The sequence below is a fragment of the Ursus maritimus genome, unplaced genomic scaffold (assembly GCF_017311325.1).
Source record: "Ursus maritimus isolate PB19 unplaced genomic scaffold, ASM1731132v1 scaffold_1, whole genome shotgun sequence".
In the NCBI taxonomy this organism is placed as follows: Eukaryota; Metazoa; Chordata; class Mammalia; order Carnivora; family Ursidae; genus Ursus; species Ursus maritimus.
This window is the reverse complement of record NW_024423343.1, coordinates 576138-600013: the sequence shown is the minus strand read 5'-3', so window position 1 is coordinate 600013 and position 23876 is coordinate 576138. Positions and strand designations below refer to the sequence as shown.

Here is a 23876-nt window from a genome sequence, read left to right as displayed (position 1 = left end):
TCGGAAAGGGCCGGGAGAGTGTGCGGGGAGCCCTGCTGGGCAGTGCCGGACACGGGTCAAGGCCCGCTGTCCCGCGGTGCGCGGTGCACCGAAGTAAGAGCCCGGTGCACCTGCCGCCCGCAGGGCAAGGGACTAGGCCTGGAAGTCGCCTGTCCTGCGGGGGGCGGGGACTAGAGAGCGCGGGGGCGGGGCCGGAGGGCTCCAATGCGCATGCTCAGTCGCTCCCGGCTTGGGCCGTGCAACGCTAGCGGCGGCGGCGGGCCGGGGGCGCGGACGTGAGTGTACGCGCGCGCGGCCGCCGGGGGCCTGGAGCGAGGGGTCCTAGCTGGGGTGGCGGGGTGGCGGGGTGGCGGGGCGGCGGGGCGGCGGGGCGGCGGGGCGGCGCGCGTCGAGGCCGTCCTTGAGGGCGAGCCCGCAGGGCTGCGTCCCTTCCCCGGCGTGGGCGGCCCGGGTCCCGGCCCTCGGCCCCGTGGGCTGCCCCGACGGCCGCGTCGCGCGGGGGGAGGCGCGCTCACTTTCCGGGCGCACGGGGCGGGCGCGAACCCAGCGGGCAGCACCGCCCCAGGTTCCGGCTCGGGTGGTCCGAGCTCCGGGTGCGAAGTAGCCGGCGGAGGGGCGCGCCCCTGTGCCCTGTGCCCTCGCCCGGGAGGCTGTGCGGGCCAGCGGGTGCAGGTGCAGGACCGGCCTGCAGCGCGGCGGGCAGCCAGGGAAGCTTCCCTTCTCCACCCTTGTTTCTAATTTCTGCACTTTAAAAACTTGTGACAACATGGACATAAAACATAGAATTTACCATTTCAGCCATTTAAAATTGTATGATTCAGTGGCATCGTCCCTTTTAGTGCCTTAGACCCTGGCTTTGTCCTGAAGCAGGAGGGGTTAAAAGGGAGCTATGTTGTTGCAAATGTTAGAATCTAACTCAGCCAGCTCCCAGCCAGCGAGGCAGCCCAGTGAATTCCCCGGAGGGGAGTCCTGCAGGGAAACCGTGCCTGGGTCAGGCGCAAGGGCAGCCCGCCCAGGGCCTCTGTCCCGCGTGCCCTCCAGCACGCCTCTCCCGCACGCCAAAACCTCAGTGCCTCACGCTGGAAGACACCTCGGTTCCCGGACCAGACCTGGACTTGGGCGGCGCTGGGCTCCCTCTCTGTAGTGTTCCAGAGTTACAGGTCCTCTCACTTGCTTTTTAGGGCAGGAGCGATGGTGCCTCATCTGGTGCCCAGGCAGCTGGTGTGGCTCTGCCGGCGGCAGGTGGCGTGCGCTCGGGGAGCCTCTGTGCAGCACAGGACATGGGCAGGGGTGTCGGGGGCCCCCAGCCTTCTCAGCCCTTGGAGGGCCACAGTCACCAGCCCCCTGGTCTGCAGAAGCAGCTCCTCCACACCCCCTAGTGCCCCCAAGGTGGTGCTGACCCAGGAGCGCTACCCCGTGACGCGGCTGCCGTTCTCCGTGGTGTCTGAGGACGACCTGGCAGCCTTTGAACGCATCGTCCCCGGCAGGGTCATCACAGACCCAGAGGTGTTGGAGGCTTCGAATGTGGACTGGCTGAGAACGGTCCGAGGTGAGTGAGGGTCTGTCCACACCACACCGCGTCAGGAAGATGGGCGTGTGATGGACTTTGGGTGGGGGAGCACGGGGTAGCTGGCACATAGACCTTCTTGTGCGGAAGAGAAGCTGTATTGTGGTTTTAAAGTGTTTTGAGAACTGCATTCGAAGGAGTTTATTGGTGGTGGGTGACGCCTGCAAATTGAAAGATAAAACGGCCTCCTGGCCACTCTGAGGGATGTGCTGCTGTGACAGAGAAACACACACTGTGGGCAGCAGAAGCCGACCGTCTCCCAGGTCTGGGTGCCAGAGGTCTGACGTGAAGGTGCAGGCCGGGCCGTGCTCCCTCCAGAGGCTCAGGGAGGCTCCTTCCTGCCTCGTCCAGCTCCTGGGGGCTCCAGGCGCCCCCGGGCTTGTGACCGCTTCACTCCCGTGTCTGGCTCCGTCTCCATGTGGCCTCTCCCTGGGTGTCTGTGTCTCAGATCTCCCTCTGCTTCTCTTATAAGGACACCTGGCCTCTCCCTCAATCCAGGACCGTCTCATCTCAGGACCCTTACCTTGATCATGTATGTAAAGATCCTTTATCCAAATAAGGTCATGTGCACAGACTCCGAGGGACAGGATGTAGACATACTTTGGGAGGCCCAGTCCACCCATGGCCGCTCCCTAGGGCAAGATGCAGGGCTGCTGGTTTGGCCGCCCACGCCTCCCTCCTCCCAACATTCCTGTCTGCAGTGGCACAGGCCTGTGCGCCCCCCTGGGGATGCTCAGCCTTCCAGACCCAGCACACCCTTTCCCATAAGAAGGATCTTGTAACACTCTGTGTTCTGTCCTGAAACGTTTTCAGAGATAACGTAAGCTGTGTATTCAGACAATTACAAAAAACCAATACGATTTTCTTGCTAGAATGTCAAAGAGAGGAGAAGACAGCCAGTTTACAACAAAGTTCCGTATTAAACATGTAATGCCAGGGCACGCCGGGCAGCCAGGTCCACAGGCAGCAACGGAGCCAGCGCACGTGGGACTCGAAGGAGCAGTCAAGGGGATGTTGTGGCGTTGGTGGGAGAAACTCCAAGGGAGGGTCCAGACCAGCTTGCAGCCTGGAGGTATAGCCCGTCTCGAGCACGTGGAGTTAGGGTGTGGGCTCAGATAACAGAGACTCACTACTCACAGGGAAGACAGGGGCCGGAGACCTTCGAAGTCCTCGGACTGTTCTTTTTTTTTTTTTTTTTTTTTGTAAGATTTTGTTTATTTATTTGAGAGAGATGGCGAAGAGATAGTGATACAGATAGTGGGAGAGAGCAGGAGTGGGGAGGAGAGGAAGAAGCAGGCTCCCCACTGAGCAGGGAGCTTGACGCGGGGCTCGATCCCAGGCAGACTTTTAACCGATGCAGCCACCCAGGCACCCTCCTCGGACTGTTCTTTATGGCCCAGTGCCCAGACTGGGGGGGTTCCAGCCCCACCCTGCCTGCTAAGTCAGGACCCCACAGTGGGGGGGTGGGGGATGTCTCCCCACTCCTGCGGTGCACCCTGGGCTCAGCCAAGCTGGGCCCCAATCCTGGCTCGGTGCTGCTGCCTGAGCGCCAAACCCCACAAGCTGGGGATGGGGCTCTCACCTCAGGGGTAAGAACCAGTGTGCTGGGTGCTCAGGGCTTGGGGTGTCTTTCCGCTGGGGCTTTCAGAGCAAGTGCATGCTGTAACTGGGACCGACACTGTCTCCTCCCCTCCCTGGACAGCGGTTGGCCGTGTGCTGGCAGCTGGGTCTGTGTCTGTGTGCTCGTGGGGACGACCCCCGCCCCCGGCTGCTGACACCCTGAGCTCAGGAGGGTGGCAGTGGGGTTTATTCCTCTCTGAATCCGCGGGACTGAGTGCGCAACAGCTGCCCAGGGGGTGTCTGTTGAAGTAGTTTGTTCACTTTTTGTCTAAATAACCTGTTTCTGTGGCTTTCTTTTGGGGAGAAAGTGTGTCTAAACTTACAATCATTTAACATTTTAATCTTGGAGTTCTATAGAAAATATAGTAGTAAAAGCTGATTCGGATTTTACAGTTTTCTTAAAAATGGATTTTATTTGGAATGGAAACTGTTAATAGGTATCCTGTCCAAAAATGAGATCACTTGCTCATGGGCGGACCCCATAAACTTCAGTGAGCACCTCTCTGTGTGTCTGCACTGAGTGCAGGGCTGGGGGTCCCAAACGTGAAGATGGACAGGAGGCTCACCCGAGGGGCAGTGGCATGAGCAGGGGGTGGGCTGCATGCCAGGTGGACACGAGCGCCCAGGAGAGTCCCCCAGCACAGGCTGTTTCCTTGGAGCCTGGGGAAGCTGTCTGGAAGGGTGTTCTGGGACCGGAATACCCAATGCAAAGCCTCTGAGCAACACCATGCTTGGCGTGTTTGGGGAGCCCTGAGACCCATGTACAGCTGGAGTGGATGGATGAGGGGGAGGTCAGAGAGTGAGGGGCCAGGTCATCGAGACCTCGAGGGCCGTGTGAGTGCTAGTAACAGAGCTCCTAGGAGGCCAGGAGAGAGGGGCCCGTGGTCTGACTGTGGCTGCCATGTCAGGAGGAAGCTTTCACTCCCCAGTCGTGGAAGCTGGGAGGAGAGCATGAGTCTTCGAGGGGTGGTCAGGTGAAATGGTACTGGGTTCTGTGCGTGCGGAAGGAAGTGTCCAAGATGTGCTGTTGGGCAAATAGGGTGTCAGATGAGCCAGGGTGCAGGGACCCTCGGCCGGAGCAGTTGCAGAACTGGCCTTCCATTTGCTGAGTAAAATGGCAGGAGGAGCCGCTCTGTGGGGAAACCAGAACTCGGGTCCGGACAAGTCCACATGGACGCATGAAGGGGCCTGTTGGGCTGTGGAGCCAGCTAGCCCAGGGCAGGGCCCGGGCAGCACCAGTGTCTGAGGAGGCTGGTGACCGCTATGGCCCGTGGGGGTGAGCAGGTGTGGCCGGGGCTGAGAAGAACCCGGTGCGTGTGTGAAGAAAGGGGTCGCCAGGGGTCACCAGGGGTCGCCAGGTCAGGAGCAGCTGCCGTGCTGGGGACCGTGGCAGGAGGTTGTCCATCCTGTGGAAGGGACGTCCATGGGGGCTTGGGAGGCAGACGTGACCCCGTCTTGCATGTGCTGTCAAGGGGACGGTGGGCGGGAGGTTGGGATGGGGTCAAGAGAAGACGTTTTTTTCCTTTTCAGGGCTGGTTTTGGACGAGCCTGCCGTTGCAGCAGGTGAATCAGGTGGGAGGGAATGATCTGGTAGGTTGGTGAGAAACGGGGATCACCGTGAAGTCAGCCAGGAGGCAGGCGTGGAGGGACCCGGGCCAGGGAGGGGCCACAGTCTTGCGGGGAAAGGCAGTGGGGTCCGTGCAGAAGCAGGTGGGCGCTGCTGATGTGAGGCTGGGGGAGGCAGTGGGAGCTGTGGGAGGGGGGACGTGTGACTGCTGCCTGTCCCCCAGTAGGCAGGACAGGGAGGGCCCAGGGACTGCTGCCCAGGGGTGGGAGGAAGCAAGCCAGAAGTCGTTCCCAGAGCCTGGGGAGCAAGACCCTCAGCCCAGGTTCCAGGGATGGGGTGTCGTGCCCCTGGGCCGAGCAGCTGGCCCAGGGCGGAGGACAGGCTGCTGGGAGAGAAGAGGCAGGACACAAGTTTGAGGTGAAAGTCTCACCTGTCGGGGTCAGCAGCGTCCTGCAGAGGTTCAGATGGGGAAGGTTTGGGGCTTGCCGGCCACTGGGTCTCTGCCACAGCCCGTTGTCTGAAAGCAGCCACAACCAAGTAAACAGGCCTCAAACTGTTTCCACACGGCTCCTCTTATACACGCAGGCCGGGCTGGGCTTGGCCTGCGCGTGGGGTCTGCTGACCCTGACGTAACTGGGCACTGTGGTCACCGGGAGGAAGACAGGGGGACAGCCGGCTGGGAGTGCTGGGGTGTGCGTGCTGCAACGGGTGACAGGCCATGCCCCAGCAGGGCCCTTCCGTACCCCAAGCCCAGTGGCACCCCGCGTGAGTGAAGCCCTCCGAGGGCTGCTGGGAAGCCAAGAGGGCAGAAGAGGCAGGTGGCAGGTGTGGGCAGCGCGGACTGTGCTGCTGAGACCAGTGAAAGCATCTGTCCCCCACCCCCTCTGCTCAGTCTGCCCTTCTCGAGCGGAAGGACGAGAGCCGAGGGCCAGAGAGGTGGAAGCTTGCAGCCTCAGCTCCTCCCTGACCTGGCCCCTCCAGAGCTCTGGCTCTGTTCCTTCTGCACTGAAGCCTTTCCCGCTTCTGTTTTCCCTTCTGTTCCTTCCAGTCAGTCCCTCAGGTTCCGCGGCTCCGTGCACATGAGAGAGGAGACCGGGGCATGGCTGAGGTTCAGTGAACCTCGGGGGCAGCCTGCCTGAAGATCCCTTCCCTGCTTCCTCCCACACGTTCCAGAAGCAAATGCAGTCATCAGCCAGCAGCACGTCCGCAGCTGCCTCCCTTCGGCCAGTGTCCTAAGGCGGACACTAGAATCCCAGGGCCTCCCGGAGGCTCAGGCGCAGGGGTGTGCTGGGAGAGCTGGTTACCGAAAAACTGTTAGAATTTTGTATCAAGCCGGTCGTGAAACACAGCCATTATTAAAACTTAGGTTCCGCAGCTGCATGATTAAATTATATTTAAAACAAGGATTATGAGTGTTCAGAACTTAGCCCTTCATAAAAAAACCGTAAGCTAAGAACTGCAGTCAGAGCTCAAAGCCGCATGAGAAGTCACCGACATGGGGCGGTGGGGGTGCCCTGTGCCTCCTGCCTTCCCGAAGCCTCTTCCCTGGGAACAGAGTCAGAAGGGCAGAGAGAGCCTGCCTGTGTCGGGGAGGCGGTGGTCGGGAACACCAGCGGGCTGGCGTCCAGGGGCTCCCACCGGCTACCCGCGGGCGTCCCGTAAATCGCCGCAGCTGAGAGCCATCCCCTGGCACTTACAACGAGCCGGGAGCACACGTGGCTTTGATGAAACACATACAGGAGGGGGGTGGAAGCCCCCCCACCCCCACGGTGGAAAGTCAAGTGCCAAACACAGGTGGGGGGATGGATTTGGAACGTTGCCATTTGGCAACCACCCTGAGCCCCTTCGGGCAAAGCCGGTCATCTGTCGCTGTGGTGGGTGCAGGTTCGAGCCGCGGCAGGTCGTGGCCCAAGTGTCTCCCCACAAGAGATGTGCAGTAATGGAGGGAAACAGGGTCACTCCTGGCGAGCAGCCAGGCAGGTGCCCCTGACCGTGGACGTGGGCCTGGACATGCGTGCCGTGGCCTCTGTGCCGCGGGAGGCGGGGCCCGTTTTTGACAGCTGGCCCGTGTCCGTGAGGTTTGCGGGGGTCGACTGAGCGCTGCCCTCTGTGTGTGTAACGGGCTCCTTGGTGTTGCAGGTTGTAGCAAGGTGCTGCTGAGGCCCCGGACCTCCCAGGAGGTGGCTCACATCCTCAGGTGAGGAGCCCGCACCGCGGGGCCCAGGGAGCAGCGGCGGGCGACTGGGGAGGGCCCGCAGCAGGAGGGAGACAGGCCTTTTCTTGCAAACAGCACCCTTTCATTGTTCTACGTCAGTAAAACTCACGTTGATTTTGGAAAAATTGGAAAACAGAAAACGTAAAGAAAACAAACCGGGAAAGCAAACAGTGTCTTCCCTCCAGAGGTAGCCCCCAGTGAGGTTTGCTTGCCCGGCTTCCCCTTCTCTGCCCGGTGTGGTCAGCTGCCGTCACAGTGTGTCTGTGATGTGGGGGCTTCTCTTCCTTCTGCCTTGGGCCGTCTAGGTGCTGCTCACGCTTCCAGGCCCGTTTCTGATGGACACGCGGGAGTGGGGGACTGCATTGCTCCTGGTGAACAGCAGGGGGTGCTGCTGGGCCTGGCACTCTGCAGGGAGAGGCGTGGCCTCTCGGGGCGTTTGGCCTTGGGTGCCACCCCGTCTGTGAGCCAGGACGTGCAGCCTCAGGGCTCAGGGCCGGTTGGTGGTAGACCGGGGCCTCCTCAGACTCGCGGCCATGCACGGGGACCAAGGATGCCCCCATGGAGGCCACGGGCAGGAGGAAAGGGGAATCGGGGTTCGGTGGGCTCGCAGCTGGGGTTGGCCTGGAGCATATCCTGCAGGGATGGTGGTGCGGGTGGAGAGAAGGGGCCCCGATGTCCGTCCTGTGCTTGTCCCAGGTACTGTCACGAGAGGAACCTGGCCGTGAACCCGCAGGGGGGAAACACGGGCATGGTGGGGGGCAGCGTGCCCGTCTTTGATGAGATCATCTTGTCCACTGCCCTGATGAACGAGGTCATCAGCTTCCACAGCGTGTCCGGTAAGCCCGCACTGCGGCCAGGCGGCGGGGGGACCCGGGCAGGGGAGGAGAGGCCCCGCTCTGTCTGCCCTGGGGGTGCTCTCCAGTTGGTCACTCAGGTGGCTTGTGCTGCGGGACTGAGTGAAGGGGGTGGGCTGTTGCTGCAGCCCCCCCGACTCTGACATTTTCTGACCAGGATGGCCCTTTCTGCCCTTGTGAATGGGGTGCAAGGATGGGGTACGAGACAGTATCGAGGTGCTTCCCGCTCAGCGGCCCCAGCAACACGGGGCTTTGTCTCTCCAGCAGGGCGTTTGGGGCGGTCATTCTCTGTGCTGGGGGCTCCTGGGCACCGTAGTTCTGTTCCAGCAGTGCCCCGAAGCGAACATGTGTTCAGGTCGTCACACGTGCCCTCCTGGTGGGATCGCCCCCAGGCGAGGAGCCACTGCTTTCTAGCGATGCTCTCTTCCCTTCCCTCCACAAGACTGTGTGTGTTGGGGTCAGACTTTCTTCTTCAGTTTTGCCGCATCAGTTTCTCTTCTGTTTTCATGGTAAATCATGAAGGTCACTTCTGGGGGATGGGTTGGGGGACATGCTCCTTTTCCTTGGTCCGGGTTCTGAGGGGGACACCTGTCCCGGGCGGCTGACCCCCGCAGAGACACCGTGGTGGGTCTCCTGGGTCCTCCCGAGCTGAGAGCCCCCGCGGCTGTGCTTTCGCTCGGCAGGGACCCTGGTGTGCCAGGCGGGCTGTGTCCTGGAGGAGCTCAGCCGGTACGTGGAGGAGAGGGGCTTCGTCATGCCGCTGGACCTGGGGGCGAAGGGCAGCTGCCACATCGGGGGAAACGTGGCAACCAACGCAGGCGGCCTGCGGTTTCTGCGCTACGGCTCCCTTCACGGGACTGTCCTGGGCCTGGAAGTGGTGAGCAGGGGTGCCAGCCCGCCTTCCTCTGTGTCCCCCGTGCCCGTGTCCGAGGGGCCCGGCTCCCCCAGCCTCTTCCCAGGGCCGAGTGTGCTCAGCGTATGAGGTCTCCGCAGGGGCCCCGACTCGGCTTGGCTCTGTGGGGTCTCTGCCCCCTCGGGCACTCCCTCTGGGTTTCAGGGATGGCTGGGGTGGTGCAGGGTGAGGTCGGACACCTTGTGGATGAGGAGTCTACAGGGTGCGGCTGGCGCAGCGTGATTCTCTGCAACGGCCTCTGCCCAGCCTCCCCGCTGCCCTGCTTTGGGCCCTGAGCTCCCTGGGGGTGGGAGCATGAGTCCTTCTTTCGGCCCGATTGGGCGCGTTCAGGCCTGGGGTCACCCCAGGGCCTGCAACTGGGGTGGGAGTCCTGCTGGCTCTGCTTTCTGAGGGCCCCCCGGGCGTGGGGGCAGGAGGAGAGGGGCGTCCGTGAGGGCCCATGTGTAGGGCCTTGTTTCTCTCCTCCTTGGCTAGGTACTGGCCGACGGCACCGTCCTGAACTGCCTGAGCTCCCTGCGGAAGGACAACACAGGCTATGACCTGAAGCAGCTCTTCATCGGGTCGGAGGGCACGCTGGGGGTCATCACGGCTGTGTCCATCCAGTGTCCGCCCAAGCCCAGGGCGGTGAACGTGGCTTTCCTCGGTAGGCAGTCCATCCGGGTGCACCACTTGGCGCCCTGACCCCCCAGATGCCCTGCCCTTGACACGAGGGATGCCGTTCCTGTCTCTCCTGGCTTCTCTGTTTCCGGAGGCATGGTGCCCCCAGAGCGAGGCCTGCAATGGACCTCTCCCGTCTCCCGTCTGGGGGCAGGACACACTGTTCTGTGGCGGAACTGGCGGCTCAGCTCTGCCACCCCGTGTCGTTCGTTGGCTCTGAGGGAAACGGTGTCAGTTCTGGTGTGTTCATTCCTGAATCGGTCACAGCCGTAGGAACACATGCCCGCCCTGTCCCCCTACTGTCCCTGTTGACGCACCGTGCATCCTGTGACATTCTGGCGTGCGGAGCCCCCTTGACCCCACAGGGCTCCCCAGCTGCCCCTTGGGTCCTCTGCTTCCAGCAGACTGTGAACATGGGCTTGCGTCTCTTCCTGTGGCTCCGTCTCCTGCCTTGTCTCCTCTGCTAGTTGAGAAGCCATGGAGACGTCCAGTCTCCTCGCAGTCACCACGGGCGGCTTACCTCCCCAGGCCGTCTGTTCGGTGCGTTCAGCGGTGTTTGTACCTACAGCAGGATGCGGGATCTTATGGTCTCTTTAATCTCCCTGGCTGTAATTATTGTTTTCTCACGAATGTGCTGTTTCCTCCGCTCGGCGTGCCTTTCTGCGTTGGGACCGTGCTCCCTGCAAGCGCGGCCTCGGTCTCACTGCTGGCCCGTCCGGGACGCCTTCACTCCCCTCCCTCGTGAAGACACTGCCGCTAGTTCACAAGTGAGGCTGCTGAAGATCACCTGCGTCCCGCGCTTGCGTGGTGGATCCTTGGGAGGCCCGCTGCCCTCCATGGCTGCCCTCCGTGGCCGCCCTCCATGGTTCTGGTGCTTTGTTCTTTGGTCACTTTAAAGATTTTCTCTTTGTCTTTGGTCGTCTGTGGTTTGGGTTGTTGCCTATGAGAGCACAGCTTACCGCGGATCTTTTGAGCCTCCGAAACCTGAGGCTGGGTGTCCTGTCAGCTCGAGGCATCTGTGCCGTCTTCCTCTCCCTTTGGGACTGCGATCGGACCCACGACACAACTTTGCAGTCTGTCCTCTTGATCTCTCTCCCACGGTTTCCACCCTCTTACACCCGTGTCACATTCTGGGTAGTTTCCCGTCTGTTTTCCGTTTACCGGTGTTCCCGTAAACTGTGGGCCCCACGCGGCCGAGCCCCCCACGACCAGCCCCGCCTTGCAGCCGTGGGACCGCCACGTGTTCCTCGGGTGTGCACAGTAGGCGTCTGCCTCTGGCCTTGCGCTCTGTGAACACACTCCCCTGACACCCACAGGGCCTGTCAGTGCGTCCGTTCTCACCGAGAAAGACCCCATGCGTCCCACCCCCTCCCCAGCGCAGGGTCGGTGTCCTGGGCCCTTCCCATCTGCCCCCAGCCGCTGGACGGCCAGCTCCCCGGGCCTTGGGTACCTCAGACCCTCTCCTTATTGCCTAAGTTGAATGAATTACCCAGGGCTGCTGGAAACGCGAGTGCTCACTGTGCTGAGAGAAATGCAGCGAAGCCGTTTCCAGCGCAACCCCGTTTCTGGCCGTGTGTGTGCGCCACAGCCCCTCTGGTTCCCGCCACCTTCCTGAGTGCTGTGGGTTCTCAGACGGGCATTTCCTTCTTAATGTCACCACCCGTGATGTGCGCGGTGCTGGGCAGTGCGTGTTCCCTGTGGCGGAGCTCTGCTGCTCCGCGGGCCGCCCCGCTTGCCAGCACCCCCACCCGCTGGGGCCGGTTGGCACAGCTGCTTTACGGGTACCCGGGTGGGTCTGGCTGGGGCTCCGGTGCCTGTGCCTGAGGTCCTGTTGCCTTTGCAGGTTGTCCGGGCTTTGCTGAGGTTTTGCAGACCTTCACCACCTGCAAGGGGCTGCTGGGGGAGATCCTGTCCGCGTACGAGTTCATGGATGCCGAGTGCATGTGGCTGGTCACGCGCCACCTGCGCCTCGCCAGCCCAGTGCAAGGTACTGACCCCCAGCGGGCGGCCGGCAGCCTCCTCTGCCTTCATGCCCTGGGTCGTAGGGGTGCTCACAGGCCGTCAGTCCTGGCCACGAAGTGGGAAGCGGCAGGGAGTTGTGGAATCTCCGCTGCTCCAGCGTCGCCGTAACGGCCAAGCGTGTGATTCTCTTACACTCGTCGTAAACGTGCCCCCAGAGCTGGTTCCGTCGATGCCGCCAGTTGGGCCAGAGCTCCAGGGTCTTTGAGAAACCACAACGCACTGGTCAGAAATGCTCCTCTTCAGCTAAGAGGAGCCACCAGCCCGCGGAGGCCCACAGCACATTCTCTCCGACGTAGCGGGTAGAACTCAGATTCAGCGTTTCAGAAAGCGATTTGGCATCACGCACCCAGAGGAGAGAAGCATTCCGCTGTGGATCTTGGTATTTTCACTTCTGAGATCCTCCTGGAATGGTGGTGGTTTCGCGGGGCGGCTCGGCCGGTTTCTGGTGCGGGCCGACCGCGCCCTTCTTGCCGTATGCTCACGTGGCCTTCATGTGTCGGGGGCGGTCCCTGGTGCTCTCCCTCTTCTTGAGGGCACCAGTCCTGTGGGATCAGGGCCCCACCCTTATGACCTATGTGACCTTAATTACCTCCCTATGGGTCCCTGCTCTAAATACAGTCACATTGGGGTGGGTTAGGGCTTCACTGTGGGAATTTGGGGGGAACACAACTTAGTCCCTAGCAGTCATAAATGTAGGAAGATCTTTATGTTCTAAATTTTTGAGGTGGTGCTGCTTTTAGTACGATAAAACAGGAAATAGTCTAAACGTCCAGTAGTAAAGAAGACGTGATACAACCACTGGAAAGATGGGGGGCACGTGGGTGGATGGAGGGTCCCCGAGTGGACAGAGCATCCCTGGGTGGACAGAGGGTCCCTCGGTGGACAATGTCCCTGGGTAAACAGAGCATCCCTGGGTGGGCGGAGGTTCCCTGGGTGGATGGAGGTCCCTGGGTGGACAGAGGGTCCCTGGGCAGACAGAGGTCCCTGGGTGGACAGAGGGTCCCTGGGCAGACAGAGGGTCCCTGGGTGGATGGAGTATCTCTGGGTGGACAGAGCATCCCTGGGCGGACGGAGGGTCCTTGGGTGGACAGTGTCCCTGGGTAAACAGAGCATCCCTGGGCAGACGGAGGGTCTCTGGGTGGATGGAGTGTCTCTGGGTGGACAGAGCATCCCTGGGCGGACGGAGGGTCCTTGGGTGGACAGTGTCCCTGGGTAAACAGAGCATCCCTGGGCAGACGGAGGGTCTCTGGGTGGATGGAGTGTCTCTGGGTGGACAGAGCATCCCTGGGCGGACGGAGGGTCCTTGGGTGGACAGTGTCCCTGGGTAAACAGAGCATCCCTGGGCGGACGGAGGGTCCTTGGGTGGACAGTGTCCCTGGGTAAACAGAGCATCCCTGGGCGGACGGAGGGTCCTTGGGTGGACAGTGTCCCTGGGTAAACAGAGCATCCCTGGGCGGACGGAGGGTCCTTGGGTGGACAGTGTCCCTGGGTAAACAGAGCATCCCTGGGCGGACGGAGGGTCCTTGGGTGGACAGTGTCCCTGGGTAAACAGAGCATCCCTGGGCGGACGGAGGGTCCTTGGGTGGACAGTGTCCCTGGGTAAACAGAGCATCCCTGGGCGGACGGAGGGTCCTTGGGTGGACAGTGTCCCTGGGTAAACAGAGCATCCCTGGGCGGACGGAGGGTCCTTGGGTGGACAGTGTCCCTGGGTAAACAGAGCATCCCTGGGCGGACGGAGGGTCCTTGGGTGGACAGTGTCCCTGGGTAAACAGAGCATCCCTGGGCGGACGGAGGGTCCTTGGGTGGACAGTGTCCCTGGGTAAACAGAGCATCCCTGGGCAGACAGAGGGTCCCTGGGTGGATGGAGTGTCCCTGGGTAAACAGAGCATCCCTGGGCAGACGGAGGGTCCCTGGGCGGGCAGAGGGTCCCTGGGCGGATGGAGGGTCCCTGGGTGGATGGAGTGTCTCTGGGTAAACAGAGCCTCCCTGGGCGGACGGAGGGCCCCTGGGTGAACAGTGTCCTTGGGCGGATAGAGGGTCCTCAGGCGGATCACTCTGTGGCCCTTGGGCATGTGTGTGGGAAGACGGCTCCTAATACCATGTTTAGGGGAAAGGACAGGCCACCCCGCTGTCCTGGGCAGGTTTCAGTGTGCAGATCTCCTTGACTATGGAAGACGGGGAAGAGCGCTGTTGAAACACACTCGCTTACTGGGCAGGCTGGGAAATTCGTTTTTTTCATTTTTACTTGTTTTTATTTTCCAAATCCCCTTTTATAAGCGTGTTTTGCTTTTGTAATTGGAAAAGGAGCCAATAGAAATTGAAACACCTGCAGTGTTTTCCAGGACATATGATAAATTAAAGAGCAGAATTTACATTTCAGCCTGGAAAAATGCCAATATCTGGGAAACGCTTGTTGTCTTTCTAGTAGGACAGGCTTGTAGTGTTTTTCTGGAAGTCACGTTTTATGTAGTGCTACAGGAAGAGCTGTGCGTTTGGTGAGTTTTCATGTATTGATTTCAGTAAGTTGAAAATGAATTCACAGTAGCCTTGAAAAAGAGACAAGCTTAAAATTTTTCTGTAGTTCCTAATGCATTTTTAAAAAGCTTTAGAAGAGAGCGAGCTTGGGTAAAATCATGCCTTTTTGCACGTAGCGCTAAGCATTGTGGGCATCAGAGGCCATCACGGGCACGGTCGTCTCTTTTTCGGCCCGTGGCCTCCCCACCACCACGGTTTGTGAGGGGGCCTCCTTGCCCACACCCCCGTTCAGGTGCCCGTGGCTGCCCAAGGCTGTTGGTGTGTTTCTGCAGAGTGTGGTTTCTCTTCCAGGGAAAGACCTATTTTTACTTATTTTATTTCGTTATTTTTCAAGATTATTTTTTTAGTAATCTCTACAGCCAGTGTGGGGGTTGAAGTCACAGCCCTGAGGTCAGGTCGCACACTCCTCCAGCTGAGCCAGCCTGCACCCCAGGAAGGACCTATTTTTATTTTTAGATTTGTCTTTATTTGAGAGAGAGAGAGCGAGCGCATGGGAGAGCAGGGGCAGGAGTCAAAGGAGAGGAATAAGCAGACTCTCCACTGAGCACGGGCCCGACCCAGGACTCGATCCCACAGCCCTGAGACATGCCCTGAGCTGAAATCAGGAGTCGGGCGTTCAACCGACTGGGCCAGCCAGGCGCCCCAGGAAAGACCTATTTTTAAGCCGCTGGAGATAAAGCCCAGAGTCTTTCTGCTCTGTGGGCTGCCTGGGCTCTGTTGGCCACACAAGGGCCATCAGAGACACTCAGCCAGGCTAACCCAGACCCGTCCTAGCTCTGTCCGACTGCCTCTGTTCGTCCTGCTTTCTGTGCCTTCCAGAAAGTCCCTTCTATGTCCTAATCGAGACCTCAGGCTCCAGAGCGGGGCACGATGCCGAGAAGCTGAGTGACTTCCTGGACCAGGTGCTGAGCTCCGGCCTGGTGACGGATGGGACCGTGGCCACGGACCAGATGAAACTCAAGGTGCGTGTGTGCTGCTGGGGCCTCCTTGCTTCCCTCGCGCTCAGCTGGTCCAGGATGTCTGCACGCTGCCACCTGTCCAGCTCGGAGCGCGTGGTGTCTGGACGTGAGCAGGTGTCCTGCCTCTTGGGAAACGTGCTTCTAGGTCCTTGTCGTTATCAGTGGTGTTTTATATGTTATTTTATCTTATTTTATTCTTTTCTTTTTAATTTATTTTTTAAAAAAGATTTATTTATTTGAGAGACTGTATGAGCGTGAGTTGGAGGGAGGGGTAGAGGGAGAGAGAGAATGTCAAACAGACTCCCCACTGAGTGTGAGCCTGACCCGGGGCTCGATCTCACAACCCTGAGATCATGACCTGAGCCGAAATCAAGAGCTGGACACTTAGCTGACTGGGCCACCCAGTGGGAGCCACCGTCACCATCGCGGGGGGGCCCGGGTGTTGGGAGCCATCGTCACCATCGCGGGGGGGCCCGGGGGTGGGAGCTGCCGTCCCCTATTTGTGTTCCGTGGTCCCTGGGGCTGTGGTGTGCAGCGTGGCCGGCAGGGGCAGGGTCAAGGGTGGACGTGGGGCTGTATGTGAATCTGGGCGCCCCTGGGGCTGAGTGGGGAGCCGGGTCCCAGGCTGGCTTTTATGGTGGACTTGTTGGGTTTCTTGGTCTACCTCATTATTAAACCTTCTTCAGGGTTCTTTCGCGTGTTTGGTAAATATCAAGTGTAAGGAGTTCCAATTGTTGAAGTGTGTCCGACCCCACCTCCAGATGAAGGGCCTCACGCCACAGTCTCGTCCTGTTGGGGACTGAGGACCTGACTGTCCCCTGCCCCGCCCCCCGCTCCACTGTCCCCACTGGGTGACCTCACCGCTGGAGGGAGGACCGGGCAGGGGTGTCCCGTGCATCTCCTGCAGTGTCGCGCGGTCTGTGCCAGCCGGAGGGACGTGGGTAAGTCCTTCACTTCCGGGACGGGCTTGGTGCTGTTCTCTGCTGCCAGGACCCATAACCGTGTCTCCACGTCTGTCTCTGTTTCTTCCTAAATACGCTGCGTGTTAGCAGTGAGAGTGAGAGCAACCCTTGGCCTCGGGGCTGTGAGGACAGAGGCCCCCTGCTGCGTGCCGGCCCGTGCCTGGGCAGCAGCCCCGTCCCCGGCAGAAGGAAAGCTGGCGCTCACACTTGTGCTGAGAGCGGGCAGGCCGCTCTCCAGGCTCGTTGGCCACAGTGAGTCCTGTGAGTCGGCTGCCTGCGGTGGGGCGGCGTGGGGCTACCACGTGCGCCCACGCGGGTCCCTGCCTGGTCTGGACCGCTGCTTCCACAGTGGCGTTCTCAAACGACCCCGGAGCACCAGAGCAGCTGGGCTGGCTTCCCTCCCAGACGGGCATTGCCCTGGTGGGCAGGATGTGGCATGGGGCGGGGGGACATCCCCGAGGGGGCCTTTGAGCAAAGTTGGAGGGAAGCAGGAACAGGTCTCAAGGATATCTTTGCAGGAGCACAGGGGCCCCAAGACGCTTGTGCCTGTCCTGTTCCAGAACATTCTGGAGATGTGGGATGAGCAGAGAGCGTGGGTGGCAGGCAAGGGGAGAGCAGGTCTTGGCTGTGGTGGGATGTGGCGGATAGGAATGGACGGCGAGGAGCCCGTGGGCGGCAGGACGGCCCTGCAGTGCTCCAGCTCGGGGTCCAGCTCGGGGTCGGCCAGCTGTGCGGGGTCCTTGCTGGCCTGGGTGTGTGAGGAAGGTGGTGGGCGGGAGCTGCTGAAGGTTGGGTGCAGAGAGTCGGGGAGTGGGCACAGAGTGACCTCGCAGTGACCCCAAAAGTGGATGAGAGACCTGGGGAGACCAGACACTGGCTGCTGTCCGTGGCGGTTAGGGGCTGTTGCTGTTCTTTTGGGGGCGGTCCTGGCACTGTGGTCATGTGGAAAAGCAGGACGAACCAGTCCTTTCCGCGTGGACATTTTGCCATAACGGTTCCTGAATTAGGGGACTTGTGGAGGGCGGGACAGGGGCCAGCCCCACAGCAGAGTGGTGGCACATGGGGCACCATTTCCTCTGCTCCGTGACCAGGACTGCGAGTGTCCACTGTGACCAGTCAGGCAGCCAAGCCAGTAAGCCACGGACGGCTCTGTCTGGAAGGGCAGTGATGTGGTGCTCCCCCCACTCCCCAGGCCCCCTCAGTCCCACCCCCACCTCACATTCCTGCACCAGCTGCCATCTCCCCGGTCCCCCCGCAGCCCGCGTGTGTCTCGGGCAGTCCAGGGCCCAGTGGCCCGTCCCCTTTGTCTGCAGTATTTTCCCTGCCTGAGCCCTGACCAGCCTTTCCCAACTGCGCCACCCGGAGTGTCCTCCGTCCTCCTGGAGAGAGGCCCTCGGTGTGTCCTAGGGCGAGCCATGGCCGCATTCTGGGGCCTCGTCCAGTACGGACTCTCTGATCAGAGACCCATGCTTGTCACGACACAACATTGCTATCACCTGGAAAGTTCCCCGGTGACCTTCCCGCTCACCCCAGGCCACCAGCGTTCTAACTGCCGTCAGCACAGACAGCCTTCGCGGTGCCCCCTTTGACTTGGTCTGTTTTCTGTCTGTCCTAGGCGCTGTGGGCCCTGAGGGAGAGGATCTCAGAGGCGCTGAGCCGGGACGGCTACGTGTACAAATACGACCTCTCCCTTCCCACCGAGAGGCTCTATGACCTTGTGCCCGACCTGCGCGCCCGCCTTGGCTCGCGGGCCAAGCACGTGGTGGGCTATGGCCACTTGGGTGAGCTGTTGTGGGGTCGGGCGGTGATGGGGGATCCTGGTTGTTGGGAGAACCCTCATCGTCTTCATGGTTCTTTGGGTATTTTGGAAACAGTCTGTGTTTGGCCGGCTGCCCCGGTGCACCTTGCTCAGCCTGGCCTGTGGTAACCCTGACAGGCTCCCTCCCGCTCCCCCTCGCCAGGTGCAAGCATTTGAAAACTAGTTTCACATCATTCTTTTTTTGCAGAAAAATCAAGCTTTATGTTTTAAGTGATTAATTCTTTGGAAGAGAACGTTTCTCCCTCTCAATTCTTGGCAGCCCTTGGAATGGGCGTCTGAAAGCCGCGTGTACAGGGGGGTGCAGGACCCCATGCCCGTAGCCTCCTCCAGCCTGTCTGTATGAGGGGGTTCAGGTGCTCCCTCCTGCAGATGGGGGAAGATCTGGAGAAATGGGGTGAGGGGCTTGGCACAGGCGTACCCTGTCCTGGCATCTGTGAACACTTGTCGTCACGACAGTTTTCACGGGTGGTTTTCCCGTGAGTGGCGCGTCTGGGATGCTTGGTGTGTGACAGTGACCCCCAGGGTGGGGGGGACGTGGGAGGTTGTCCGGCATCGAGGACGGTGAGGACAGTCCGTGGCTCGGGGCACCCACCGTCTGCACCCCAAATAGTGCTATCCACGCGGATTAGACTCTCCCTTGTGAAGGACGACGTTTGAAATTTGGAGAAGGGGGTAGGAGAGTGTGTGACTGAGATGGGGAGATTTCTTCAGGACGACACGGGAGGCAGAACCCTGGGAGGAGGGTGCTAACTTGGACTACGTTAAAGTAAAAACTGTCAGACAATCTGAACGGGAACGTTGGCGGGCAGAGATGCGGGGCTCACGAACCCAGCGTTGGGGAGGAAGCCTGGTGTGGCCTCTGGGAGGCGGGCACCTGAGCGGGGGTGGAGGACGGGCATCTTCACCGAGGGCCGCGGGTGTGGAGCTGGAGACCGTGGGCCGGTCCTCCTCCTCGGGGAGCACTGAGCGCAGCATCCCCCTGGCCAGGGGGGAGCTAGGGCCCCTACTCTGCCTGCCGAGAGCTTCTTTGGCATCTGGCGGGGCGACCCGGGCCAGTTTCCCTGGGGTCAGCGGGGCCGTTCCCGCCAGGCCGCCTTCTGCAGGGGGGGGGCTGTGGTCCTGGGGTTGCGCAGGTCGGCCACGTCCTCTGCGTCTTGTTTGGTCTGCGTGCCTGTGTTCTGTGCAGGGTTTTCCCGGCCTTGTCCTGGGCTGTACTGTCCTGTAAGTCCCTTCCTTCCCTGTGTCCGTGCTGGACGCCAGCATCACCCCACAGCTGCGTGGCGGCGGTCTCTCCCTTGGGCACCGAGGGGTCTGACTGGTTAGCCTTGCTGCCTCCTTGGCCGTCTGGGGGCAGCTGTGGTGAAGATTTGGGCCGACGGGTTTGTGTGTTGGGCAGCAGGGGGCTGACCACAGGCCAGTTTCTTCCGTAGCTGCGGGCGGTCCGAGCTGCCTGGGTTGGTTTCCGTCATTGTCTTTTCTGGGAGTTTGTCCACTTCGTGTAAAATCTCACGCGCGTTGGCACGGAGTTGTCCCTCGTGCTCTCGTTCCTGCGTCGCGTCGGCATTTGTGGGGCGGCCCCTTTCGGTCCTGACTGGGTCTGTTCCTCTTGTCTTTCCTCGTTGAGTCTGTTGTGTGCTCGTGGATCCTACAGTCCCTCCCAGGAATGGGCGCTCGGCTCGGCTGTTCTTTGCTTTCCGTCTCGTTTTGTGTTATCACCGCTGTCCTCAGTGTTCGTGTCTTCTCCACGGTCAGCTGCGTCCTGCAGCGCCTCTAACCTCGGGAGTCCTCAGGGCTTCCAGCCTCTCTGCTCTGTCGCGGGGGTTAGATTCCCCCCAGTACCAGTCTCACCGACCCCACCGTGGCTCTTGTTAAATAGTGTCCCTGTGTGCCACCTCGTCAGAGCCCGCGTGAGCTGCGAGGGGCCCCGTGAAGCCAGCACAGCCATCTGGTCACTCTGGCTCAGGGGCCCAGGTGTCCTCGCGTCTGTGCACTCAGCCGGAGGGTGCGCGGGGGAGCCGGCGTCTGGCGCTTTGCGCCGCCTGCTGGGCTTCTGGGCTCCTGGCCCCCAGGCTGCCGGCTGTCCTTGCCGTCCGCTGCCCTTTGGTTTCTGTGCTGTCTGCCACCCTGACCTTAGCCCTGGGCTCTGGGGAGTGGACGGGGCGGAGGGCAAGGCCAGCCTGCCTCGGCTGCCGAGAGCCCCCGCTGTGTGCGCTGCCGCCGGCGTCCCTGCTGCGACCCCACCGTTTCTGACTCCCACTCTCGTCTCTCTGACCCATCAGTTAGGCAGAAACGTGACTTTCTAAACTTACAGGAGTTTCTAGCTGTTTTTAAAACTGCTGGTTTGTCTTTTGCATCGTCACCGGAGAGCCGAGTCTTGGTCCCACCTGCGTGTTCCACTCGGTCGGTTTTCCTAGCGGTTCACGAGTCCTTGCGGAGAATGTGCTCTGTGTGGTCCGGGGCGCCAGCGTGCGCACAGACCCCCGGCCCGCACTCGCCGTCTGAGCGGTGCGTCCCGCGGGCCCCGGCTACGGAGCGGCAGTCAGAAGCGGCTCGGTCGGCCTTGAGGACGGCAGGTCGCACCCGTCCTTTCGTTTTGGACTCTCTCATCGTGACAGACTCTTCTGACCGCCGGACTTGCTCTGGCCTTGGATCTGGTCACACCGGCTTCCTTGCGTTTAGTGTTTTCCTGAGATGTGGCTTTCCTATCATTACTTTCAACCGTTTTTCGTCCTCACGGCTTGAACGTGTCTTTCGTAGCCGGCATGCAGGTGGGGTTTCTTTGTCATGCAGTTTGTCATCCGTTGTCCCTATTTTTTATTTATTTAAAAAAATATTTTATTTAGTTATTTGAGAGAGAGAGCACGTGCACGAGCCAGGGGAGGGGCAGAGGGAGAAGCAGGCTCCCTGCTGAGCAGGGAGCTTGACGCGGGACTGGATGCGGGACAGGACGTGGGACCCGATCCAGGAACCCGGGGGCATGACCTGAGCGGAAGGCGGAGGCTCACCGGCTGAGCCACCCGGGCGCCCCTCCTGGAGCGTATTGTAGTTCTCTCTCCCGCCCCGCGTAGCGGAGCCGGTGTTCCCGTTCTGCGTGGCCGGTGCTGGCCGAGGCTCAGCCACGCCTGCTGTCCGTCTCTGTTCTGGTGTTGCGGCCTCTGCCCGAGTCTCAGCCTCGTTGCCTGTGGAGGGACAGGAGGTGACGGAGCGTCGCGGTGGAGACGTCTCTGCCCTTCTGTCCCCAAGTGTCTCTGCCCATCCCCCTGCCCCAATCTTCCTGGAGCCACAGCCCAGCGGCTCCCTGTCCGCCGTCTCTGCTGCCGGGCTCTGACTCCGCGCTGCGTTCAGATCACCTGTTTCGTTTCTCTTCCTCGTCATTCATCTCTTGCTGCGAGTAACGCGCGTCAAAACCTGTTTGTTGACTTTGACCTTTCGGTGATGGGTAGTTTTCGTTTCTAGGATGTTGGTTGAGATGCTTAAGAAGCCCGCTTAATCAGTGTCTTATCTTCTTCATCTGTTGTTTCTGTAAACTATGAAACATCTGTGTTCTGTTTCTGGAAATTACAGCATCTGAAGCCTTTTGGGTCAGGTTTGCTGGCTGCTGGTCGTGGTGGCCGCTTCTCTGGTGTGGTGGAGTTTTTGGTGTGGGCTCATATATCTCAGGGGTCCGTCTGTGGGGGTGACTTGAGGCCTGGTCGGAGGTGGTTTGCTTGTGCGGGGGTGTGAGTGGGGGCAGGGACTGGGGTCCCCGGCTGGAACCTCTCCCATCCTCACATTCTCCGCTGGGGTCTGTGGGACCACCGAGGCAGCAGGGTTTCTGGCTGTGCCAGGCTGGCCGACGGTGTGCAGGTCCCTCCGTGGGGGTTTGGAGCCTCTGCCGTCAGGGTAGCAGTGGGACCACCCTGGTGGAAGAGGGGTCCCTCTTGTGTTCCCTACATCTGACAGACCTGGAGGAAGGTGGTGCAGGAGAAGCTCGAGGTCACCAGGTCAGAGGCCCCAGGCCTGCCCCCTGTGTTGCCCTGGGGTTGGCTCTGTTTGTTCCAGCCTCTAGGAGCCCCTCCTGCTGGCTAAGGAGGCTCCCTGCCCCTCAGGGCATGTGAAGCTGTCTTCAGAGGCTGCCCTTGGCACTGCTGGGAGGTGTGGGTCTGGTGAGAGCCATGGGTGTGGTCTGAGCCCAGGGCTCTCACTGGCCAGGTGGGTGGTCGGTCACTGTGAGCTGGGAGCCCTCAGAGGGGGCCATGCAGGTGGAGGGGAGGAGGACTTGGAGTGGTCACCAACAGGCCTCTTCTGTCACTGCGGGCCAGTGACCAGTGGTACGAGGCACGGAACCAGCCGTGAGGGCAGGGCAGGACCGGGGGCTGTCAGGGAGGGGGTCTCAGCTTGCCCAGCCTGACCCAAGGATCCCTGTCCCTGCAGGGGATGGTAACCTGCACCTCAATGTGACATCAGAGGCTTTCAGCCCGTCGCTACTGGATGCCCTGGAACCCTATGTGTATGAGTGGACAGCCAGGCAGCGGGGCAGTGTCAGCGCCGAGCACGGCCTGGGCTTCAAGAAGAGGGGCGTCCTCGGCTACAGCAAGCCGCCCGAGGCCCTGAGGCTCATGCAACAGCTCAAGGCCCTCCTGGACCCCAAGGGCATCCTGAACCCCTACAAGACGCTGCCTGCCCAGGCCTGACAGGGAGACACAGGAGGGGCCTTGGTCCAACCCTGGTTTTGCCTGTGGCGGTGGGCCTGCAGGGTTGGCGTGAGCTTGGTGGGACTCCGTCCGGTGGAACAGCACCAGGTGGGGTGGTCCAGCCACCAGTGGGAGGGGCCAGAGCCAGCCCCTGGGCGGGATTCTTCCTGGCTGCTCTGCCAGTCCTGTTGGGCCGGCAGAGCGGAGAGCTGCCGATGCCGCCCGGTCTGCCCTCTCAGCCTGTGCGCAGGCACCGTCCACCGCTCTGCAGGCTGGGAGAGGGCCTCCTGCTGCACGTCCTGGGTGGTCCGGGTGGGCAAGCAGTTCTGTCCACTCCGGGGACCAGGCCACATTCCGCTCTGCTTGTGGGCTGCAGCTGTGGGAGGGGGCATGGGTGGTCCTGTCACGGGGTCCCCCGTGCAGTGCGCGTCCCCGGCAGAGGTGACGAGCTCCGTGGGACAGACTCTGTGGGAGTCTGTCTCGGAGCTCTGACCAGCAGCCTCGGTCACCGGCGGCTTTGTGGATGACCGGGGCCACATTTCAGCCAGAGCGACAGGGATGGTCTCCACCCTGGAAGGCATCGTTCCCCCATTTTCTAGAAGACCCATCCGTTGGGAAGACAGTTGTCAGAGGTTGGTCGTTAATGGTTCAGCCTAGTGGTGTGTTGTGATGCGTCCACGGAGATGTGTCTGCACTTCTGCTTCTGCATCCAGCATCCACGAGCCCAGGGTGAGAAGCCCCGATGTACACTAGTGCGTGTTGACCGCGGGACAGGCTCGGAGCATTGCTGCACCCTAACCCGCTCCCGAGGCTGTGGAGAGGGTCTGCACGCTGGACATGTTTTCTCTTTCTGGCTTTCATGAACTTCCAGTAAAATGGGAATTAATCACGACACTGTCCTTGCTTCTGTTACTAGAAAAATCTTGTGAAGCCTGTGGTGAGGGGCGTGCGTGTGCCTTGTTCCCCCATATTGAGGGCCAACACACTGACCCCAGGCCTGACCCCTTCCCCTGTCCTCACCCCCTGCCGAGTGACTGAAAACCCCATGGGCTTGGCCTCCGGTGGGTTTCTTAGAGCTGTGGGAGGTGGTTCGTGTTGGTGTTGTGCGGTGGGGGCGTTGGGGGTGCAAGGTGACTGTCAGCGAGAGTCGGATGACTCAGCGAGGTTACTGTGCAGAATGAAAACAATGCATGAAGTATTGGAAGGCTTAAGATTTTAGGTGTTTTCTGCTAGAGTAGGGGTGTCGCTTTAAGAAGGTGGCCCAGTGACTGGCTCATAGGGAGCAGGTGGCAGGAGGAACCTCCATTTCCCTGGAGGATGAACTGGTCCCCCAAATGTCAGAATGTGAAGTGGCCCACTCCTGGGGCTCGCCCTGCAGAACCTACCTGCACACACACACGCGTGTGCGCACACAGTGTACGCAATTGTACATAGACGTAGCGCACATGCACAACACACATGTACACGCAGCACACGCAACCCATGCATACACGTACCGCACACGTATGGTACA

General features: G+C 60.8%; 1 protein-coding gene across 4 annotated transcripts; it reads left to right on the top strand.

Annotated features, from left to right (window-relative positions):
- The first annotated feature begins 212 nt into the window (after positions 1 to 212).
- Positions 213 to 23255, top strand: D2HGDH (D-2-hydroxyglutarate dehydrogenase). 4 transcript variants are annotated; one of them, XM_040637890.1, is made up of 10 exons: positions 213 to 275; positions 1182 to 1549; positions 6894 to 6951; positions 7666 to 7805; positions 8507 to 8700; positions 9211 to 9379; positions 11237 to 11380; positions 14770 to 14912; positions 17487 to 17652; positions 22104 to 23255. In XM_040637890.1, exons 2-10 carry the CDS (start codon positions 1192 to 1194, stop codon positions 22361 to 22363), a joined length of 1632 nt encoding a protein of 543 aa, XP_040493824.1. In that variant the 5' UTR covers positions 213 to 275; positions 1182 to 1191; the 3' UTR covers positions 22364 to 23255. The 4 variants fall into 4 exon arrangements, 2 of the variants coding, with proteins under 2 accessions (XP_040493824.1, XP_040493829.1); XM_040637895.1 differs by having other exon boundaries at positions 227 to 281; XR_005836879.1 differs by lacking the exons at positions 213 to 275; positions 22104 to 23255 and adding an exon at positions 15596 to 15850 and having other exon boundaries at positions 637 to 1549; positions 17487 to 17612.
- Positions 23256 to 23876: the final 621 nt, after the last annotated feature.

Bases quoted from the DNA above. Each gene is read 5' to 3' on its own strand.
- D2HGDH (XM_040637890.1), top strand. From the start codon at position 1,192: ATGGTGCCTCATCTGGTGCCCAGGCAGCTGGTGTGGCTCTGCCGGCGG. The intron at 8,701-9,210 runs GTGAGCAGGGGT...CTCCTTGGCTAG, and splicing joins CTGTCCTGGGCCTGGAAGTG to GTACTGGCCGACGGCACCGT. The intron at 17,653-22,103 runs GTGAGCTGTTGT...CTGTCCCTGCAG, and splicing joins GGTGGGCTATGGCCACTTGG to GGGATGGTAACCTGCACCTC.